The 22,290-nt window shown below is 38.0% G+C and overlaps 1 protein-coding gene across 1 annotated transcript in view; it reads left to right on the top strand.

Annotated features, from left to right (window-relative positions):
• LOC150089578 (DNA (cytosine-5)-methyltransferase PliMCI-like) overlaps window positions 1–22,290 on the top strand; it is a 596,839-nt gene that overhangs the window by 252,566 nt on the left and 321,983 nt on the right. Inside the window, exon 17 of the mRNA XM_090368675.1 lies at window positions 15,578–15,702. Coding sequence (XP_090224801.1) covers window positions 15,578–15,702 — 125 coding nt within the window. The remainder of the gene's footprint in view (window positions 1–15,577; window positions 15,703–22,290) is intronic.

The following is a 22,290-nucleotide window of genomic DNA, read 5'->3' on the forward strand; positions in this document are numbered from 1 at the left end:
ACACCGCTTATAACATTAGACCATGAAGAGCAGTGACCATTGATTACCACTCTGTCTTCTCCCACTCAGCCATCATTTTATCTATTGTACATTGGTGTGCAAAACTTAAGGACCAACACTTTCTAAAGGTTACAACCACAAAATATTTACTTGAGGTACTCTTTACTGATGAGAGTAGATTCCGTCTCAACACCAATTCTGGACGTCAGCTAATCTGTCAAGATGTTGGCACACGGTATCACCCGGAAAACATCACTGAAAGGGATCAATATGGCGGGCAAGGTGTTCTTGTCTGGGGAGGCATTATCTTAGATGGAGGTACACAACTCCAGATACTGGTATTCTGTACTGTAACCGGTGCATGTTACTGTACTGAGGTAATGCTTTCTCTTGGCATCTGTTCTGATGTGCCATTGGTCACAAGTTCGTGTTTATGGATGATAATGGCACACCCATAGCATTGCAGTTGTGATATGCTTTTGGAAAGTGAGGACATATTTCGTATGGATTGGCCTGCCCGTTCTGCTGATCTAAATCCCATTGAACACATATGGGTCACTCTGGGGAGACGTCTAGCAGCACGTCCACACCCACAAGAAAATGTTCACCAGCTGAAGATGGCGCTGACAGAGGAATGGGCAACGTTATCGCAAGAACTTATCAACATTGTTCTAAGTATGGACACGCAGTGAAAAGCCTACGTTGACATTAGGGGGTGGCCATATCTCCTACTGATGACCACCTCTTCCCTTTGTTCCATCTTTGGCAGTGATGCATCGAGGCAGTGTTGGGTGGGTCGGAAAACTGATAGCTTGGGGGGATACAAAGACTAATAGTTTAACAGTAGCCGTAGGCAGAGGAGAAGGTGATTCTTGCACAACTTCTATTAGAATAAGTAGCGACCTGGAGCGAGGGGTGTTGGGGGTTTCAGGGACGGGTGGCAGTCATCGTGAAACAGGTGGGTATATGGGATGTGTTAGGGTAACTAGGAATAGGAGTAGGAGCATGTATACTTGCATGTATACCAATGCTAGAAGGATAGTAAATAAATTTGATGAATTTGAAGTGTTGGTCAAGACATCAAAGGCGGATATTGTTGGGATATCAGAGACATGGTGTCACACTGATATAAGGAATGCCGAACTGGAATTTGGGGAGTACAATGTGTACAGAAAGGATAGACAGGATAGGAAGGGAGGAGGTGTTATGCTGTTAATTAAGAAAAACATAAAATCAAAAGAAGTGCATCCAGTTGATATAGATGAACAGTGCACTGTTGAGTCAGTTTGGTGTGACATAAGCACTGCGAAAGCAAAAATAAGAGTAGGAGTGTGTTATAGGCCTAATGACTCGAATGAGTACAATGAACAATTGTACAGAGAAATAGAGTGGGCTAGTAAATCGGAATGTCTTATAATGGGGGATTTTAACTTCCCAAATATTGACTGGAACTTGTGGTTTGGGCACTCACACACTAGTCAGACTTTTGTGGATTTATTGGATGATTGTTTTCTGCAGCAGCATGTTCGAGAGGCAACCAGAGAAAGTAATACTCTTGATCTGGTTATCAGCAATGACCATTCACGTATTAGGAATTTGCAGATAAAAGAACCACTAGGTGGCAGTGATCAAAGGGTACTGACCTGGGATTTACTTACAGATTTAATTACAATCAGGGGTAAAGGAAAGGGTTTTTGCTTCCGTAAAGGCGAGTACAGTGGTCTCCGACAGTTTTTAAATTCTGTACAGTGGGATCAACTGACGATGTTACCAGCAGTAAATTCTAAGTGGGAAGCATTCAAGGAATTAATCGTGGATGCTACTAAAAGTTTAAGAAATATTGTTCAAGGTTTTAGGCCTAAATGGTTGTCAAATGAACTAATGAGACTCGTAACAGAGAAGAAAAATGCATGGGATGCATATAAATTATCAAGCGACTCAGAAGTCTATGGCAGATATAAGTTAATCTGTAATCAGGTCACAAAAGAGGTTCGGCAGGTGAAGGCAGATTACGAGAAATCCTTGGCAAAAGATGCTAAGAAAAACAGCAAGGATTTCTTTACTTATATAAACTCTAAAAGGAAGGGGATGAATCTGATTGGTCCACTTGACATCGATGGTTCGACTATTGATGATAATGCTCAGCAAACAAACTAAATGAGTATTTTGCATCTACATTCACACATGAGGAATTATTCAGGTTTGAAAATGGCAGAAGGTTATCAAATTGTAGCAGAATACTTAATGATTTTGTAATAACTGAGAGCAAAGTGGAAGAGAAACTGTTGAAGTTAAACGTTAGAAAATCTCCTGGGGTGGATGGGATCTATCCAGTTATATTAAAGGAGGCAGCAAAGCAACTAAGCAAACCCTTAGCCATAATTATGAGAGCATCCTTGGACTCAGGGGAGGTTCCCACGGACTGGAGATGTGCAAATGTATCCCCAGTTCACAAAGTGGGTTCGAAGGGTGACACGAGTAATTACAGACCAGTTAGTTTAACTTCTGTTCCGGGTAAAATAATGGAGTCGCTGGTTAAAGATGCGTTGCAGGATCATCTAGACAAGACTGCAGCAATAATTCAGACACAGCATGGGTTTGTTAAGGGAAAGTCTTGTCTGACAAATTTGATAGGATATTATGATGTGGTTACAAAGGAACTGGATGCAAAAAATAATTTTGATATCATATATTTGGATTTCAGGAAAGCTTTTGACACTGTTGCACATGGAAGACTATTGTACAAATTGGAGCAGAATGGTATTAAGGGTAAGTTGCTACAATGGATAAAAGGATGGTTAAGTGGGAGAAGACAGAGGGTGGTAATCAATGGGTGCTGCTCTTCTTGGACTAATGTTATTAGTGGAGTCCCACAGGGTTCGGTGTTGGGTCTACTGTTGTTTTGTATATTTATCAATGATATTGATGAAGGTATATCAGGCTTAGTGTCGAAGTTTGCAGATGATACAAAGGTTGGCAGGGTTGTTAATGACAGTAATGGCAGTGTGCTACTGCAACAGGATCTAGATAATTTGGGCAGATGGGCTAAGAAGTGGCAACTGAAGTTTAACCTTGACAAATGCAAAGTACTGCATATGGGTAGAAGTAACCCCAGAGAAACGTACCAACTGTGTGGTACTACACTTAAGGTGGTAGAAAATGAAAAAGACCTGGGAGTAATTGTGCAGTCAGATATGAAGTTTTCTGAGCAATGCAGACAGGCTGCCAGGGCAGGTCATGGGGTTTTGTCAATGATATATAGGAATTTTGCTAGCAGGGAAAAGGAGGTGATTATCCCTGTGTATAAAGCAATGGTCAGGCCACGCCTTAAGTACTGCGTACAGGTCTGGAGGCCTCATTTTAGGAAGGATGTAGATTTACTTGAGCGTGTACAGAGAAGGTCAACAAGATTGGTGAGGGGAATGAAGGGATCCTCTTATCAAGAGAGGCTTAAGTTCTGCAAATTGCAGTGGCTGGAGACTAGGCACCAGCACGGTGATCTGATTGAGGTGTATAAGGCCTTGAATGGGTTCAGCACGCTGAATTCTGATGGGATCCTTCCACTTGTTCAGATTACGAACCTAAGGGGGCATAAATTCAAATTAAGAAAGGACAGATGTAGAATAGATGTGCGGTAATTTGCCTTTAGCCAGCGGGTGGTTAATTGCTGGAACAAACTTCCATCTGTCGTTGTGGAAGTTGATAGGTTGAATAAATTTAAGGAGGAACTGGACAGGCATTTGGAGGGAATGGTGTGATTTTTTTTTTTTTTTTTTTTTTTGGCTGATGCTGCATAAGCTCATACATTTGCTTTCTTGCACGAAATGCCACTACTACTACTACCACTGCATCTCTATCATGGCAGCCAGTGCTATGTTGCCATTTTTGAATAAAGTCCCTCTGTACTGTTTTTTTTTCCGCTGTTGTGTCGGTGTTCTTTCCTTCATCATTTCTGTACCTTGACGAGGTTCTTTTGGTATGCTTTTCCCATATCCAGGCCACTCCTATGAGAAGCTACAGGTGAAAACCTGACTGGTCCTTAAATTTTACACACCAGTGTAGAACCTGTCTTGAATGCCATACTGCTCCAAGTTGTACAGTAGTCTTCCTGGGGTATATCCTCCCCCCCCCATGCCTTTTCTTATTTTTAACTTCAACAATTTACCTTCCACTTAGCTCTCAGTTATAACAAAATCATGTAACTCCCTGTTATAGTTTGATAAACTTCTGTCATTTATTTCCCTACAGAATTCCTCATGTGTGAACGTAAAACTAAAATACTCATTCAGTTTGGCAGCTATTTGAGCAGGATCAACAGTCAAACCATCGGTACCACGGGGACCAATCTGATTCGGCCCCTTTAGTTTATATAAGTAATGAAGTCTTTGCGTTTTTCTTTGTATCCTTTGCCAACGATTTCGCATAATCTTCCTTTGCTTGCGTAACCTCCTTTGTGACTTGATTACAGACTAGCTTATCTTTACCATAGGCTTCTCTATCACCTGTTAGTTTATATGCGTCCCATGCATTTTTCTTCTGTGCCAGGAGTCTCATTAGTTCATCTGACATCCATTTGGGCCTAAACCTAGAACAGTACTTTCTTCTGCAAAAATCTAGGTTTGTATATCATCTGCTCTCCTTAAAAGATCAGTAATCTGGGTTTGTTTGCTTTTGCTTAACACGTTTACTGCCGTGTCTCCCATATATGTCCGACACCATTACATTTTTCATGCACCGAGTTGGACCTATATTGCCGACACCCACTGTGTCAGTTGGAGCTGTGTCGGCTGTATAACCCTGACGATTGTTGAATATTTACATTATTTTTGAAAAGCGTGGCCTCCGGTGATACATTGATGAAATTTGCATGGGCTATGAGAAAAAATAAGTGAGTAACTGGTCATTAATTAATTACGAAGATATATGGTGTTGTCCAAAACACTCCAAAGACACGAAAGGCTGAAGAATACAGTCAGCCTTTCGTGTCTTTACGGGCAATACATCAAAACTCTTTTCCCCTTTCTGCTAGTAATTGATCTGCCTTCCGACTCTTTCAATTTTGCGTAACAAAAAACACAGTCTTCTAACTTTCCTGTTTGTTTGCGTTGAATTTTGTTATTAGTACAATATGTTACTGCATTTTGGCTTTTCATGTTTCTCTTTCCATTCTATATTTAGCAAAGTTAGTACCTCTTCCCGAAAGCTTCTTATTTTTATTTGTTTTCATGTGGCACTCTTGTATACTACGTACGCATTGACAACTGATATTCCAGGTATATGTTCTATCGCCAATTTCCAGTACCACTTTATCCTCTTTCCATATGAATCCATTTAATCCAACAGATCAATGCCTGCGTTTCCTTAATATATATTAATAATAGGAAGTGGTTTTTGTTTGGCTTCTTTTCATCTTCCTTTACTGGTGGAGGGTCCATTAACCATTTCTGGGTCATGCATTTGTTAGTAGTCTCACATCTCGAGCATCTCGCCACTTTAGAACAATAATTCCATTTTTTTCTTCCTTGAGTACACGACTTCTTTGGGCTTAAATTTTTTACTCACTCGTAATGTACCAACAACATGAGTTTCTTGATGAAGAAATGATAACACCAGATGGTAGTTGGTATAAAAAATGCTCTACGGTCAAGGTGTGACCTGTATTTAGAAAACTTGTGATAACTCTTTTGCAGAGCTTTGCAGCTAAATCTACAGATTGCTCGATCTTTATCTTGCTCGATCAGGTGTATCTTTCAGTACAACATAACTTGAACAGCTTGATTCCATATCTGTGGTTTTTATTTGGTATATATTGTCGGAATATCAGCCTGTCCCTCCAAGGAATTTTGGTCAGGGAAAAATATTTTCTGCTATTTCAGCTGCAGAACACCTATCAGGTTCAGGGGAGGTCTAAAACAATTTATTTATGTTTTCAAGGGCACACAGTGATTGTCACCTCACTCGGAGAAGGGAGGGCCCCCCCACCCCGTGCCAAAAGACTGTAAACACACTATTCAGTGTAAACTGCAAAGTCTGTCATAGGAGACACATTGCTACCACACTACGTTATATTATATATGTGTTGTTCTCTCTTTGGGGAAAGCTGAAGCGAAATGAATTTCCACACTTCATCCTCCTCTTCACATTTTGAAGAAGATTTAGAAAATGATTTTCTTATAGCTGAGAACAGAGGTGGATTATGGATGAAATAGCCCCCCCCCAGCCCCTTTAATATATACCTTTAACTTTTTATCACTACTTCAGAAAATATTTCCACCGAAAACGAGACCCCTCTTTGCGTGAAGCTCCCCGGCCATGGCCGATTTGGCCATAGTGTTAATTAATGTGGCCCTGGCCGAGAGACAAAAGGGAGTAAGCAATGGATACACGACATAAACTGGAAGAGAACAGAAAAAGGCGAATTCCATCATTTATTGCAGGACTTAGAAGAAGAAGATAAATCGTTTTAAGAGGTACTTACGGATGAATAAAGTAGAATTTCCAATATAATCTAATTAAGGATGACATAAAAGGGCAAAATATGCAGTTTCGAAATTCAGTCAGCAGTAAGGGAAAATTTGTTGTGTGTTTAAGGAAAGTTGAAATACTGTAAGTTTAATTTGCAATAAGGGTTTATTCAATCACAATACAAAACAAAATTTTTTAAAATTAAATTTAAATACTAAAAACAACTTCAGAACACTAAAAATTGAACTTGTTAGAAAGAGTTGTACAAAATAAAATAATCGACTTGGTCCTCCTCTAAATTTTTAAATTGTAATACTGTTGGTCTATTTTCCTCCTTTGGCCATCTTTGAGCATCTGTGTGACTGGACATGTTTCTATTATCATTTCCTCTATTTTCCTCTATTCTGTCAGCGTGGCAGAAAATTCACTGCGTGCAAAGTTTTCTGATCGAACGGGAAAACTGCGAACTCATGAGGATATGAATCGGCCTTGAAGGCCAATGCATTATCTTGTGACTATATCCTTTAGCAACAGTGTCTCTCCGACCAGTAAACAAAACCGGAAATATAGCGCTCTCTCTCTCTCTCTCTCTCTCTCTCCTGTTATTTTAAACAGGTGGAACCTTTTAAGAGAAAAGGGTATTGGGCTTGAAAAAGTAATCCTTTCAGTTCTAAAGTAATTTGCCTGTAGAAGCCTTTCATTATTATTATTATTTTAATTTTTTCCCTCTTCTCCCCGTTTGCAGGGATGGGAATTATATCCCTATCTCTGCAAACGGGGTGGTGGTTATGTCTGGCTGTTATTATTATTGGTTGAGGAATTCTATAAATATCCTATATATGGTCAGCATCACAGGTTTCTGGAGTTCCTTGTATGTTCTCTGAGGATGCCTATTGCCGAAAGGTTCTTAGGTAGGATCTTTGGCACCATTGCTTGTGGTTGATATAGTGATTAACTTGGTCGTTACTTGATCCATAGGCCCTGGGTGCCAAGAGAATCTTGAGGCCAAGCAATCTTCTGTGCTATATCTATTGCGCTTAATAGAGCGATTTTTCTAGACCAACTGAGTTTTTCCTTATTTATTTCTGTTTAAAAGTCTTTCTGTTAATTAGCTCTACTTTTTAAAAGTATAAAAGGAGAGCCAGAAAAAGGAAAGTACCTTTTTCTTTATTATATACTAACCGTACTAACTCCTATGCTTGGCCATAAGCGGCACTGCTCCTGCCTCCCCGTGGCAGGGCCCGTAGCCTGGGCGGAAAAGCCAATCCCCCAGGACGTAAAGGAGCTGAAATGGATAAAGAAAATTATCCAACATTAGAGCTGCCAAGCTCAAATACCACAGATTGGTATTTGATTTTGTGCATTTCCTTGGACCAAGGAAATGCACAAAATAAGTGCTTAAAAAAAAGATAATAACCAACCAGAGTATCCAACTTTCCTCATTATCCATTCTTTAAGTAGTCAACCAGTGAGTAAACTCTCCATTTATCATGCAGAGATTTCTAGAAAATGCTGCTCGATCACCTAAAATGGTCAAAAGATTACAGTCAGGCGATTTACTCGTTGAGACAACACAGTTCAAACATTCAGAACTGTTGTTAAAGCTTACAACATTTGGAGGAATTCCTGTTAAAATCTCTCCCCACACCACCCTAAATAGTTCCAAAGGTGTTATCTCTGAATGGGATCTGTTGAATGTAACAGAAGAGGAGCTTGTGCAGGAACTGAAAGATCAAAAGGGCATACAAGCTAAGAGAATTTTAACATAGGGATGGCAATCTTGTTCCTACCCGTAGTGTAATACTTACGTTCAGTACTCCAAACTTACCAAATAGGTTTTTTTTTTTTTTTTTGGTAGTTGTTGGCGCATCAGCTTCTGTGGCCATAATGCACCTCCCAAGGTTTTTGCAGTACTTTGATCCAAGCCCGAGGCGGGATTTGAACCCACGACCTTTGGGTTGCCAGGCAGGCACTTTACCCACCTGGCTAGCCCGGTCGGCACCGGGCTAGCCAGGTGGGTAAAGTGTTAAAGCTGGTTATTTCTCTGGTATATAGGTTAAAGCTGGTTATTTCTCTGGTATATAGGGGCGAATTGCCATATTTGCCCCTGTATACCAAATTCACTACTGTGTTAATAAGTGCCAGAAGTTCAGACACTGACAACATGTCGAGGAAACACAATATACCCAAAATGTGGATCCCAGGATTACACTCAAACCAACTGTACTGCAACATCTGCAGTTTGGCCAAATTGCAAGGAAGATTATCCTGCATATTCTAAAAATTGCAAGTTATGGAAACTTGGGAAGAAAATATAGAAATTTAAGAAGTTGAACACAAAGTGACCTATCAGGATGCGAGACGACAAATTCTGAAAGATACTTCCGTACCCATATATGCTAATATTACAAAGAAATATCGTTCTGGTGCTGCACAAATGACTCAATTCTAGCTAACGCATCGCTCACTGAATGGGCTAGGGCTCAGCTTTCAGTTCCTCAGCCATCTTTGAACAAAACAACAAAGACCAGACTTGTAATATCCCAATTTCCATCCCCTCTACTAATGGCATAAAGTCCCAAAGTGAAACCAGAATGGCAAAAGCTGAATCATCTACTAAGAGCCACATTAATACTTCAGAAATGGATATAGATGACAAAACCCAGGAAGAACCTTTATTAGAAATTTATGCTGAAGAAGATATGGACACTGGATGGCCTACCTTTCCTAAAAAAGATAAAATTAAAATAGATTGCAATAAGCCTACCACCTCTAAAAAACAACCGGATCATCCTACCACTAAAACTAAATAATGCAGTGCATTTTACAATGGAATTGTTGAGGATTATGTACTAATACAGATGAACTATATGACTTAATTTGACATTTCAGTCCAGCAGGCATTTGTTTACAGGAAACATATTTAACCTTACAAGTGACCCCCCTCAATAAAGAAATATACTTTGTACAGGTGTGACAGGAATGCAGCAACTGCAGCCCATGGAGGTGTAGCGGTTTTAGTATCCATTACAAATCCATCTAGGCAAATCCCCTTAAAAACTAATTTAGAAGTTGTTGCTGTAAGAATAGAACTTGGAATAATTTTTTCTCTTGTATCTATCTTCCACCCAACCAAACATATGTACTGAAAGACTTTGATGAGCTCCTTGCCCAGGTACTACCTCCTATTTGTTTGATGGGTGACTTTAATGGTCACCATCCATTATAGGGAAGTCTGTGTATGGATAAAAGAGGGAAATTAATAGAAACCATACTGGACACACAATCTAACTCTGCTGAACACCGGTGCACATACTCATGCACATTCTCCCACAGGAAATACTTCTGCCCTAGATTTGTCTATCTGCTCCCCTGCACTATATCCAAGTATACATTGGATAATCCACGTAATAGCGATCACCTTCAAACTATCTCCACCTATTAGGAAACTCGCAAAAGGTGGAAATTCTCAAAGGCAAACTGAACAAAGTTTTCCTTACTTATATCTTTAGATAAACATTTGATTCAGAATCTGTCAATAGATGAAGCCACTGACCATGTCACTACACAGATACTAGCAGCAGCTGATAAAACTATTCCTCAGTCGTCGACTCGTCCATGCAGACATAAAAACTACTAGTGGAATGATGAATGTAATAGAGCAAAAAAAGAAAAGAATAAAGCTTGGAATATATTCCGCAAGTATCCCACTACTATTAACTTTATTATTTACAAGAAACGTAATGCTAAAGTTCGACAAATAAGAAGGAAAGCCAAAAAAGCTTCCTGGATACAGTTCGCTTCCACTATTACCAGAAACAATGATACTAGATTAATCTGGAGGAAAATCCAACATCTGAACGGCAAATATCCTTTGTCATCCTCTCCTACATTGATTTGTAAGGGACAGGAACTGTCTTCCCCAAAAGACATAGCAAATGCTTTTGCCAAAATTTCAGCAGCAAATTCATATGATGCTCCATTCCTACGAGGGCCTCCGTAGCCAGGTGGGAAGGAGCAGCAGTGCGTAGCACACGCTTCTTGATTAGACCGGGGTTCGAGCCCATCACCACCAAATATGGAGGATGTGGAAAGGTCAGGGAATGACTACCGCATATTCCAGGAGCAATATGGCCTTAGTTGCTAATGCTCCTAAAAACCAAATAGCAAACCATTCCTACGAATTAAGGAGACAACAGAAAGGCAGAAGTTAAATTTCAACACTGGTCGCTCTCTTCCATATAGCCAGCCTTTTACAATATCCGAGTTAAAGGAATCTCTTAACAGAGCACCCAGTAGTGCAACTGGCCCTGATGGTATTTTTTATATTATGATAAAACACTTGAATGATGCTGCTTTACAAACTCTTCTAATATTTTTTAATAGAATTTTTCAGGAACATGATTATCCTTGCTCTTGGAGACATTCACCTGTATTAGCCATCCCTAAACCAGGTAAAGACCTCTCTAATCCAGTTAATTATCGTTCAATTTCCTTAACTAGTTGTTTAGGAAAACACTGGAGAAAATGGTTCTCAAATGGCTCACCTGGTTTCTTGAGTCATGTAACATCTTACATAAAAATCAGTATGGCTTTCGGCAAAATAGATCTGCATTAGATATGATGACTAAAGCAGAATTAAACCTCAGAAGTGCTTTTGTTAGAAATGACCACCTAGTTATGGTAAGTTTGGATTTAGAGAAGGCCTTTGATACAACATGGTGTTTTGTTATTCTACGAGATCTTCACGGCTTTGGACTACAAGGCAGGGTTCCCTTGTTTGTGCAGAGCTTTCTCCAGGGCAGAACCTTTCAAGTTAGTCATCTAAATGTTCTTTCTATAGTCCATATCCAGGAGGAGGAGGGTGTCCGTCAGGGATCAATTTTGAGTCCCACCCTATTTTTAATAAGAATAAACAATATCATCCATGATATTCCAACAACAGTAGAATAATATCACTATGCAGATGACCTCATGATCTCGTGCCAAAGGAAAAATATGAATTCTATCGAGAGACAACTTCAGATCTCAATTAACAAAATTGAGCTGTGGATGTCTCGCAATGGCTACCACTTTTCAGCACAAAAATCCAACTGTATTCATTTTTGTAAAAAACAAAAGATCCACCCTCAGCCTGAACTAAAACTTAAAAATTCCACCATACCTGTTTCGAACAATATCAGATTTTTTGGCCTAATTCTAGATAATTTTTTTTTTTTTTTGATTTGGTAGTTGTTGGCGCATCGGCTTCTGTGGCCATATTGCACCTCCCAAGGTTTTTGCAGTACTTTGATCCAAGCCCGAGGCGGGAATCGAACCCGCGACCTTTGGGTTGCCGGGCAGGTACTTTACCCACTCGGCTAGCCCGGTCGGCTATTCTAGATAATAAATTAAATTTCTTACAATACATCACATACCTGAGAACCATTTGCTTGAAAAAGTTAAATATCCTCAGAATACTATCATCATCAACGTGGGGTGCTGACCGATGTACTCTACTTCGGCTATATTGCATATTAATCCGAGCCGCCTCTATAGACAGGTGGGCAGGAGCAGCAGTGCGTAGCACACGCTTCTTGATTAGACTGGGGTTCGAGCCCCGTGACCACCAAATACGGAGGATGTGGAAAGGTCAGGGAATGACCACCGCATATCCCCAGAGCAATATGGCCTTAGTTGCTAATGCTCCTAAAAACCAAATAACAACTGTATTAATCCGATCTCGCTTGGATTATCGAGCTCCAATCTATGATTCTGCCAGGAAAAGTGTGCTAATTCAGTTAGACACTATCCATCACAGTGCCCTAAGAATTGCTTTAGGAGCATTCAGAACATCCCCTATACAGAGTTTATATATAGAGGCACACGAACCTCCACTCCATCTTCGGAGGAAAATGTTGCGACTGCAGCAAAATTACGGAGCCTTCCCTTCCATCCTATCTTGCCATACTTCTTTGAGCCCCAATGGACCACCTTTTATGAGAACAAACCCAATGAAAACAAGCCAGTCGGGATAAGGCTGCTACAGTTAACACAATTCTGGAATTTAGACATGGGTGATATCATTCAGGAAACAAGCACACCTGACCCTTCATGGTCTGATTATACTTTAATCTGTGATTTTTCATTCCAACAAGGGGGAAAAAGCAAGCAGCAGATCTTGCAATCAGGAACCTCCATGCTGCACATGTAGCTAAAAATTCTCTGTGGTTTCAAATATATTCCGATGGCTCAAAAACAAGTAACACAATGGGTGCAGCAGCAGTTTCGTCTGTTTTTTCTAGTTCTGTGTCCCTTCCAAAGGAATGCAGCGTCTATTCTGCTGAACTGTGGCTGATTAAAATAGCTCTGTTGATTAAGAAAACTATGATCTGCTCTGATTCTTTGAGTGTAATAACAGCATTGAAAAATTCATCTAAGCCACTTCACCCCATATTGAAGCAAATCAGATCTCAGATAATTGCGTTACAAGCTGATAACCAGTCAGTCACTTTCTGTTGGATACCAGGACATGTAGGCATCAAAGGAAATGAATATGCAGATCAAGCCACTAAACATCCAATCACTGCAAGCTTCTAACTACCAAGTGCCATATACTGACTACAAATCAGTCATAAAAAATGTGTTAAGTGTAATGGTCGCAAAGCTGGCAGGCTGAGGGTGGCAATAAGCTGCTTCAATTTAAACATGAACCTAAGTTGTGGCCCTCAAGCATGCGATCAAATAGGCAAGAGGAGGTGATCCTGGCTAGATTAAAGTATTGGGCACACCGCCTAACCCATATTTATTTACTTGTGGGGGAAGATCTGCCTATTTGTGCATATTGTCAGTTTACACTTACAGTGAAGCATATTCTAATAGATTGCAATCATTATAATAATTATCGAAGCACAATTTTCACATCGCTTTCGCATCTGCAAGAACCTTTAACATTACCTGATCTAATTGGAGACGTTGCAAATCTAGCCGAGTTCTTTGTTTTCTTGAAGCAGACATGATTATTTAACAGATTTTAACTGGTAATTGCACTACGGAATAGAAACAGGCACAATATGGCCTTAGTAGCCCTTGTGCCATTAACCAACATATCAACCAACCACTTGATCCATGTGCCCCATCTCTATGAATTTCTGTTTAAGGTCAGTATTCTTCCTGTTCTTTTCCTTGTAGGTTTCTGCAAGTTTCCGGTGCCCGTCGAGCACTGCTATGTTGTTAGGTAGGTAGTTTTTTCCTTCTGAGGGTTATGACTAGTCTGTTGTGCAGGATTGTCTTGTCTGTTTTAATGACATGATCCCATGATCAGCTTGTGAATAAGGGTTTTTAGTATGGCCTGAATATGCATACAATCAGTCCTCGTATAACACTTGTTTACACTGCACGAATTCGATCATACATGATTTATAAATTGGGGAACGATATCTTATATAACATGAACGGAATTTGCTTATGCCCGATTCGCCTTTGTGTTTACAAGAAATGGCAGTCGAACGCGGAATCCCCCAAACTGAATGCAACACGATAGGAATGAAGAGAAGATTCTGAAAATGTATTTGTTTTTTTATATCAGTGAAGGGGAAACATATTTTACCATAATAACGTAAAAACCAACACAATTCCAGCTATCGGTATAATCGCAAATGCAATTAGATCGTGTATACTACCAGTTTATAACAGATTCCACTCGCAGAAATGCAACTGGAAATTGTTTTTATTGTTTTATGGTAGTAACCCCTAGAAATGTGCTTTAGTAAAATGTGAAGTGTTAGTAGTGTATCTCTGCCTTTACGGTTTTGTTTATTCAGTTGCTACATGCACGCAGCTTTGTTTATGTGTATCAAAGCGTGCCTCCTCGTTTTGTAATTGTGCTTTATTCCCTAAAAATGAGTAAAATACTTAAAAGGTGTGAAAAGGAAGCGTCCTGGTGAAGACACTGCAGATTCAGAGAGAAAAAGAAAAGCAATATCGATAAACAGAGGCAGAAAATTCTTACCCGGGAAAATTTATAGTGGCCTCATACTATGGTTTATGGCCAAAATCACATCGGCCCCCCCCCGGCCCACCGGGGTTTCCCCGGTAAGGCTTATGGCCAGTCTGCCTCTGTCGATAGAGAAAAAATATGAAACTGTGAAATGCTTTGAACGAAATGAAAGACCATGTGAAATTGCACGTGCTACAGACCTAAATGAGACAACGCTGAGAATTACAAAGAATGCAGAGAAAATAAAAACAACTTTCATAACAGGAACAACTCAAAGTGTAATTAAAATCCATTAGATTAAGACACAAAGAATTGGAAGAGATGGGATGGCTGTCATCTGTTTGGGTAGAAAATCAAACAAAAAAGTTTGCTTACGATAGAAGCAAAAGCATTAGCAATATTTTATTACGTAATAGTCGTAATAAAATACTTACGTATTACTTAAAATACTTAAGTAATTAAAATGCTTACGTATTACGTATTTTATTATGTATAATAATAAATAATCGTAATAAAATACATAAGTATTTTATTACGATTATTTATTGTGTTTGGTAATGTTTTGGTTACAAATGTGTGTTCAATCTTGCGGCAACTAACCCTATTTTTCCCATAGGGCCTGTTGTTTATATTGCACAAGGGTTTCTAGGAACACAACTATCGTGCTATACGAGGACTGACTGTACTTGTAACAGTGTGTTTATATTTTTTTGATTGTGTTGATGGGGTAGTTCATAACTACAGTGCCAGACTATAACTATAAGCCCCCTTGTGCAGGAAAACTGAACTTGATTATAAATATTAATAGAAAAAAAGAAAAACATGGAAATTTGTCTGAATATATGTAACTACGTACAGAACAGTTGCTACATGCAGATGGGTAGAATGCTGTGTGTAATCTTGATTTGAAGATATACAATGTAATGAGAGTGCAAAAAATGTGTGTTTGGCTAATTTAAAAACTAATTGTTTCTTAGCTTCTATGGCTAAGGTTAAAATTACTGTGTAGTACTAGGTTGCGAGTTTTAAAACTTTGCCATGAAAAGTTGCATTGTATAAAATTATTTGATGATGGGCTACTTTATTTTGTTTCATCTGGAAGTGAAGTGAATATTTCTGTCTTATGTTTTTCAGATTAAGTCTGGAAATTTCATTTTGGTAGTACCAGAAGATCCCAGTACTCCACTCTATGTTGCTAGAGTTATCTATATGTGGGAGACTAATGGTGGAGAAATGATGTTTCATGCCCACTGGTTCTAGTAAGAATTTTTAACATCTAATTATAGTGTTGTAATTGTAAGTTTTTCCTCTGAGAATGTGACAACAAATAAAGTTTTTTTTTTTATATATCTTTTTATATATCTTCTTTATTTTAAAAAGTATTAAGACATATGTATATCTTTTTTTATTGTTTTAGATATATCTTTTATGAAGATATATAACTGTTAGGTTCACTTACCCATTTTGAAAAAAAAAAAAAAAAAAAAAAAACCTTATTTTATAAAAAAAATGAAAAAGATATATCTTTTTTATTTTTAAATTTATATATTTTATAAAGTGGCCACTTTCTTAGGTACAACCTTTTTCATAACACAGTTCAAGTGTACAGATATGCTATAAGTATGCAGTTCAGTGGGAAGATGGGCAAGGTGAAAGATTTAAGTGACTTTGAATGTGGTATGATAGCTGGCACCAGCTGCCCTGGATTTATTATCTTGGCAACTGCAAGTCTTCTTTTGTTTTCCTGTACAAAGTCAGTCTCACTAATATCATCTGTGCGTGGAATTCTTCACAGAGATACAAGGCAGAGATGAACTGATGTTCCAGGTGTCGCCCATTATAAAAACACATGTCCACATGTGTGTGTGGAATTACGAAGTAACAACCAGCCAACAATTATTCAGAGGCAATCATATGATTGGAAATAGCTTGTTGATGTGAGAAGCTAGTGGCAGCTGACAAGACTTGTGTAGGGTAACACAAAGGCTACAGTCAATCAAATAATAACTAAAGAGATAATAAGTGATAACCAAAGAGATAACCAAAACCTGATAGTAGAGGATTGGAAAAACATAGCCTGGTTGTGCTGTTTCATGCTGATGAAAGGAGTAGAATATGGCAAAAACAGCACAAATTTTCCTGGATTCATTCATACAGGTGCTAATAATACATGTAATTGTATGGGTGTTTTTGAATGACATTGGTCACACTGTTAATGCTAGTGGAGCAACATTTGAATGTCATGGGTTATCTGGAAACTGATATTTTACAGATAATGCTTCATGAATGCAGTATATACTTTTGCTAATTGGTTCTAGCAACAGGATAATGCGCTGCCAGAATTGTTTTGAACTAATGGCATGATCTTGATGTAGTTTGGAGAATACGAGGGAATTCAGCTTATTGTGGTGGCTTATACAGTCATCAGATCTCAATCCAATGGAGTGCCGGTGGAATGAGCTCTTTGGTATTGAGATCCAACTGTCCAGTTGGAAGGGGCATTTGTGTCAACGCACAGACCAGCATTCCTGTGAAAGGTTAGCAACACCTTGATGCAGTGGTGAATCCTGAGACTTGAGGGGGGGGAACCTTCCCACTCTGGATAATAGAGTTTCTAAAGTATTGAGTTAAATATTGCTGGTATATTAAACAGAGTGAGAAGGATGTACACAAACAAAGTGAACAGGAATGTAAGATAGCTGGATAATGAAAAATCTGTATAATTGAACAAAGAAAAAAATCGTTTTACGTATAATTTTAATATGTGTAATGTTTTTTTAAAAATAAAATCACGTGTGCATCCTATACGCATGAAAGATGTTTTGTGTAAACATCTTTGACAACACCTATTAAATTTCAAACAGCTAGAGCCAAAATCAGGAAGATGTAATTTAGCTCATGCCTGCTACTTACTGTACTGAATCAATGTTAGTGGTAAATAGGATGCACACGCCTGCTGCTTACTCTACCAAATCAACGTTTGGAAGAGGTTAGGCCAATACCCTAATTACCCATTTGATTGTAGCCATTTGTTGAATAGTATGATTGCAACAGTACAAGTATCTGTGTTGTTACAATCATACTATCATGTTAGATCATGCTACTCTGTCATGCTTTGATAATGTATTATGCGTAGATACTGTCATGCGACAGTGTCCACGCATAATACATTATCGAAACTATGACTTGGCTCGGGATCTCAACAAGTAAAAGCTTGAGATGATAACACTGCATATTGCAATGAGGAAACAGAGATACTGTCAGAGATGAAATATGTCAAGATCAACGATGACAACGAAGAGCTCATACTAGATTGTAAATTGTATGAATTAGACTTGGACATTTGCAAAACAATTGAAATATGTAAGACGATGTGTCAGGACAGCTACAATGTTGACCCTGACGAAGCATGTGGTAATGACCTGCATAGCCTTGTAATGCAACTGCGAGAAGAAGACCCCTTTTGAAACTTATACAATCATCCAAACAGTGAGATGAATGAAGTTCTAAAGCTTGCCACGCTCAATTTACTCAGTGCAATTGCAAAGAAATTAAAAACTTGATGACCAACAAGGGCTTCTGCAACTTAATGAGAATGACCAATGACAAGCAAAAGATATTCTTGACTGGCCCAGCCGGTTGCAGAAAAACGTTTCACCTTTTGATGGAAATATACAACCATTTCAGTTATACAGACGGGTACTGTAATGCCTACATTACATGCGCTTCAACTCATAAGGCTGAAGTGCATGTAAGGTAATGATCTTGGACATGCTCAGAGCTGGTTTATGCCAGCTCTGAGCCCTCAAGATATCCATTTCTCTGGTTGCCAAAATGTTTTTCCGCAACCAGCTGGTTCATGCCGGCTCTGAGCACATCCACGATTCTTTGCTCCCACGATCCTTTGCTTTAAATGCTTTACTTTACTTTAAATTTTACAAGATATCCATTTCTCCAGTTATCAAAATGTTTCTGCCACAGGTGGTAGTAGTTATCCTAAAGTCACCTAAGTTGTATCCCCCGAATCATAAACTTTTTCCGTAACCAGCTGGTTTATGACAGCTCTGAGCACATCCAAGATCACTTCCCATGATCCTTTGCTTTAAATGCTTTACTTTACTTTACTTTAAAATTTGCAAGATATCTATTTCTCTGGTTACCAAAAGGATTTTGCCATGGGTGGCAATGTTTAGCCCAAAGCCACCTAAATGGTATGCCCTGAATCATAAACGTTTTTCCACCACCAGCTGGTTTATGCCAGCTCTGAGCACAACCAAGATCACCTCCTATGATCCTTTGTGCTCTCTCTCTCTCTCTCTCTCTCTCTCTCTCTCTCTCTCTCTCTCTCTCTCCCTCCTGACTCCATATTTCTTTGTTATAAATGGAAATGACATAATTTCCGTGTTGCAAAATCGGGACAAATTGATTTTAGTACTATCTGAAATTTAGTAGGTGCTGCCAAAGATGTTTACACATCAATGTAATAAAATAAATAAATAATTATGTAATAGTAATACATACATGTGTACATGAAGAAAATGATTGTTTCTTGAAAAAGTCACTCATTGACATTTGTTTAAAAGTTGCTCTCCTTTTGGTAGCTGCCAGATCACATACACTTTTTAAACATAGAATTTGGATTAGGTTATATTCTTCCTGTCTACAGACCACTTCATAACAACTTCTAAATGTTGAAAAGCTTTAGAATGTGAAGGACCAAATTCCCCCCCCCCCCACACCTCCCCCTCCTCCTCCTCCTCCTCATCATCATCATCATCATCTTCTTGGTTCTGTTGCTCTACTTTCATGTTTGATGTGGACTCAATTATTTCAGCGATTGAAAATCCAGGATTGTAAAAAATCATAATTTAACCATCCACTGACATCTTCATTGTATTCTCTGCATGTTGAAATTTGTTTTATTGTTTCCATGACTTCTTTTTCTTCTTTTTCCTGATTTTGTTCCATGATTTTTTCAATGTTGACAAATATAGAATTCCAACCTTCCTCTAACATACAGCAGTGGTCCTTTAAATTGTTTTTTTTAAAGAAATTTTGAGTAAGATAAAGAAAGCCAACATGAGAACCGCTGGAAACTTTGGTAAACTTATACTGGGCAAACTCATTTCCCACTATCACAGTTTATCCCTGCATTCATGGTAAACAGATGGTTTGTGTTATCGGTAGTGGCAGTCGAAGTCGATAATGATGCATCGATTAGTTTTTTCTCGTTATTAAAAGCAGATTGTTGGAGTTAGAATGCACTGAAAGTTACTTATCCGATTGCCTCGGTCTTAGGGTGTTTATCTCCCTTCCCTCTGTTTTAACTTGATAGAAAAACGACTTCTACTGCCACTGCCAATAACATGCACTGTCTATAGAAATGATTTTCCTATTTTAAAACAACAGGAAGGGGAGATGAACACCCTAAGACTGAGGAAATCTGGAGGGTGTACCTGTAAGTAAATTTCAGCTGCAAAGGAATTACACTCATGAACTCCAATGCACTCTGCTTTTAATAATGAGAAAAAACAATACATTGTTATCTACTTCCACTGCCACTACCAATAACACGCACCATCTGTGTACTGAGAATGCAGAGAGAAACTGCGGTAGTGGGAAACGAGTTTGTCCTTGATAAGTTTCCAGTGGTTCTTGTGTTGGCTTTCTTTACCTTAGCCGAAATTTTTAACAGTTTCCTCATCATTATCATTAGCGAATAAGAGCCATTGAAGTAGTTGTTTCTGATATAGGTATCGGATATTTTAACGTTTCCATTGCACATTGATCCATAGTTTGTATTGCAGATGTAACATTTGGTGGAAGAAATTTAACCATAACCATTTTGTTAATCTGGTTTAAGCATTCTGTCGACTGGTGTGAAAGTGCATTATCGAATAATAATATTTTTCCTTCATTACCATTCGACTTTTGATATCCTTTTACTTCTGTAATAAATGTTTTTTTTATACAATTGTTTGAAAATTTTACCATTCATCTGTTTTTTTTCTGATGATCATATGTAGCTGGGATCTTTATTATATTTTTGAAGCATCTAGGATTTTTTGACTTCCTGGTAAATAACAACAATCAATATATACCAGTAGAATTGGCATAAAATATTATGGATTTACATTCTTTGCTTGTTTTGTACCTTTGTGAGTATTCTTATGGCGTAAGATACTTCACCAGGATCTAATTTCCAGAGTGATTTCCAGTTTAAACCAGTCTCGAGCATTATAAAGGAAGTCTTTGTCTTATCCTTCTTTCTCTACAAGCAACTTCAGTAAATAAGTGTTTGCTAAAGTAAATAAGTATTTCTATAAAAGTGTTTGCTGAAGATATGTTAGCAGAGCAGACAGCTTTTCTCCTGAATTTCTAGTTCTCTAATACTACATCATGCATTAAACTTTCCACGCCAACCAGAACTTACTTTGAAGTTCATGTCTCCAGTTTTGTATTAAAAATATTGCTTTTTCGCATAATAAATGACCAGATATCAGTCGTCCAGAAGATAGATCACTTTCGAATAAACCACATGTGTATGGCCTCTCCTGCTTCTTTATTTTGAGCTTTTCTCATCACTTTACATTCTAAAAAATCATTTGTGTTCATTAGATGATTAGAGAATTTCATAATGCTTTATGTATTATGTTCACTATTTTTTTTTTTTTGAGATTGTTGATGTGCCAACTCCATATTTCTCAGCAAAAAATTTCCAAATTCAATCTTTACAAGACTTCAGTTATTGCTCTTTTGTATTTTAATGTTTGGTGACATATCGGTATTAAACAATTGTTTTTATAAATCACAATTGGAAAAATACTCACTCATGAAACGAATGAGTGCATTGGCTAGCCGAACTCAGGAAACTAGTATATTTCTGAATGCCAAATTGCTAAATTCCATACTGGTGCATGTATCACTCACTGCCTTTTGCTTGAGTGTGTATTACGCAACATTGAGCAACACAATATCTGCTCCATATTTTTATCTATAACGTAACATATTATTATGTATTTGTCCTATGCAGTTTGGATAATCAAAAACTAAATAGTTGATGTCTGGATAATTCAGTTTCTACTGTATTTTCCTGTAAACAAATATAAAATAACTTTAAGGTATTCTTGTATATTCCTTAATTTGTTTCTTGTTATATACAGTTTTACCAGCCTAGTGTGTTGCTTATTTTTGTTATTTATTTTTCATTTTTTATAATCCTGTCATTACTAATGCTTCAAACAACTTAACGATAAGTGATTGATAATCAGCAGCAGTCACTTTTTTGTTAAGTTGCTTGAAATTTAGGAACCATAGTTTTTTTGTTTGTCCCACTCCCTAACATGGATGGGTAAAGATGTAAGTTGTTTTCCTCCTGTTGTTTCCAGTTGTTATTTCCTGTTTTTTCTCAGTTACCCTTTAGTCATCGATTGAAAAAAAAAAAAAAAGTAATTTTCAAAGAATTTATGTGAGGAAATAGTTCTTGAAATCAGAGCTCCTATCTGGGACTCTGCTAATTCTATCAGTTTATCAACTAGTCCGTGTAATTACTCAGTCTGGAATATCAAAGTGAGGAATCATATGGACATATTTTTAATGAGATATAGATAGATAACGACACAGAAGGAAATAATAATTTTATTTTAGTTCTTTCTTCGTTCATCTGCATGATGTGCAGATGAACGATATGTGCAGATCAAATATTCTTTGAAGGTTGAAAAGTGTTTGAGGTGTTTCCTCAAAACTTCCATTTTTTTTTACCGATTTAAGATTTCAACATATGTGCTCAGATTTCATTTAAAGATTTCAACATATGTGCTCAGTGAACTTACTATTTAGTGTGGATC

This window comes from Mastigoproctus giganteus, chromosome 2 (assembly GCF_048544385.1).
Source record: "Mastigoproctus giganteus isolate SK-2022 chromosome 2, ASM4854438v1, whole genome shotgun sequence".
Classification (NCBI taxonomy): Eukaryota; Metazoa; Arthropoda; class Arachnida; order Uropygi; family Thelyphonidae; genus Mastigoproctus; species Mastigoproctus giganteus.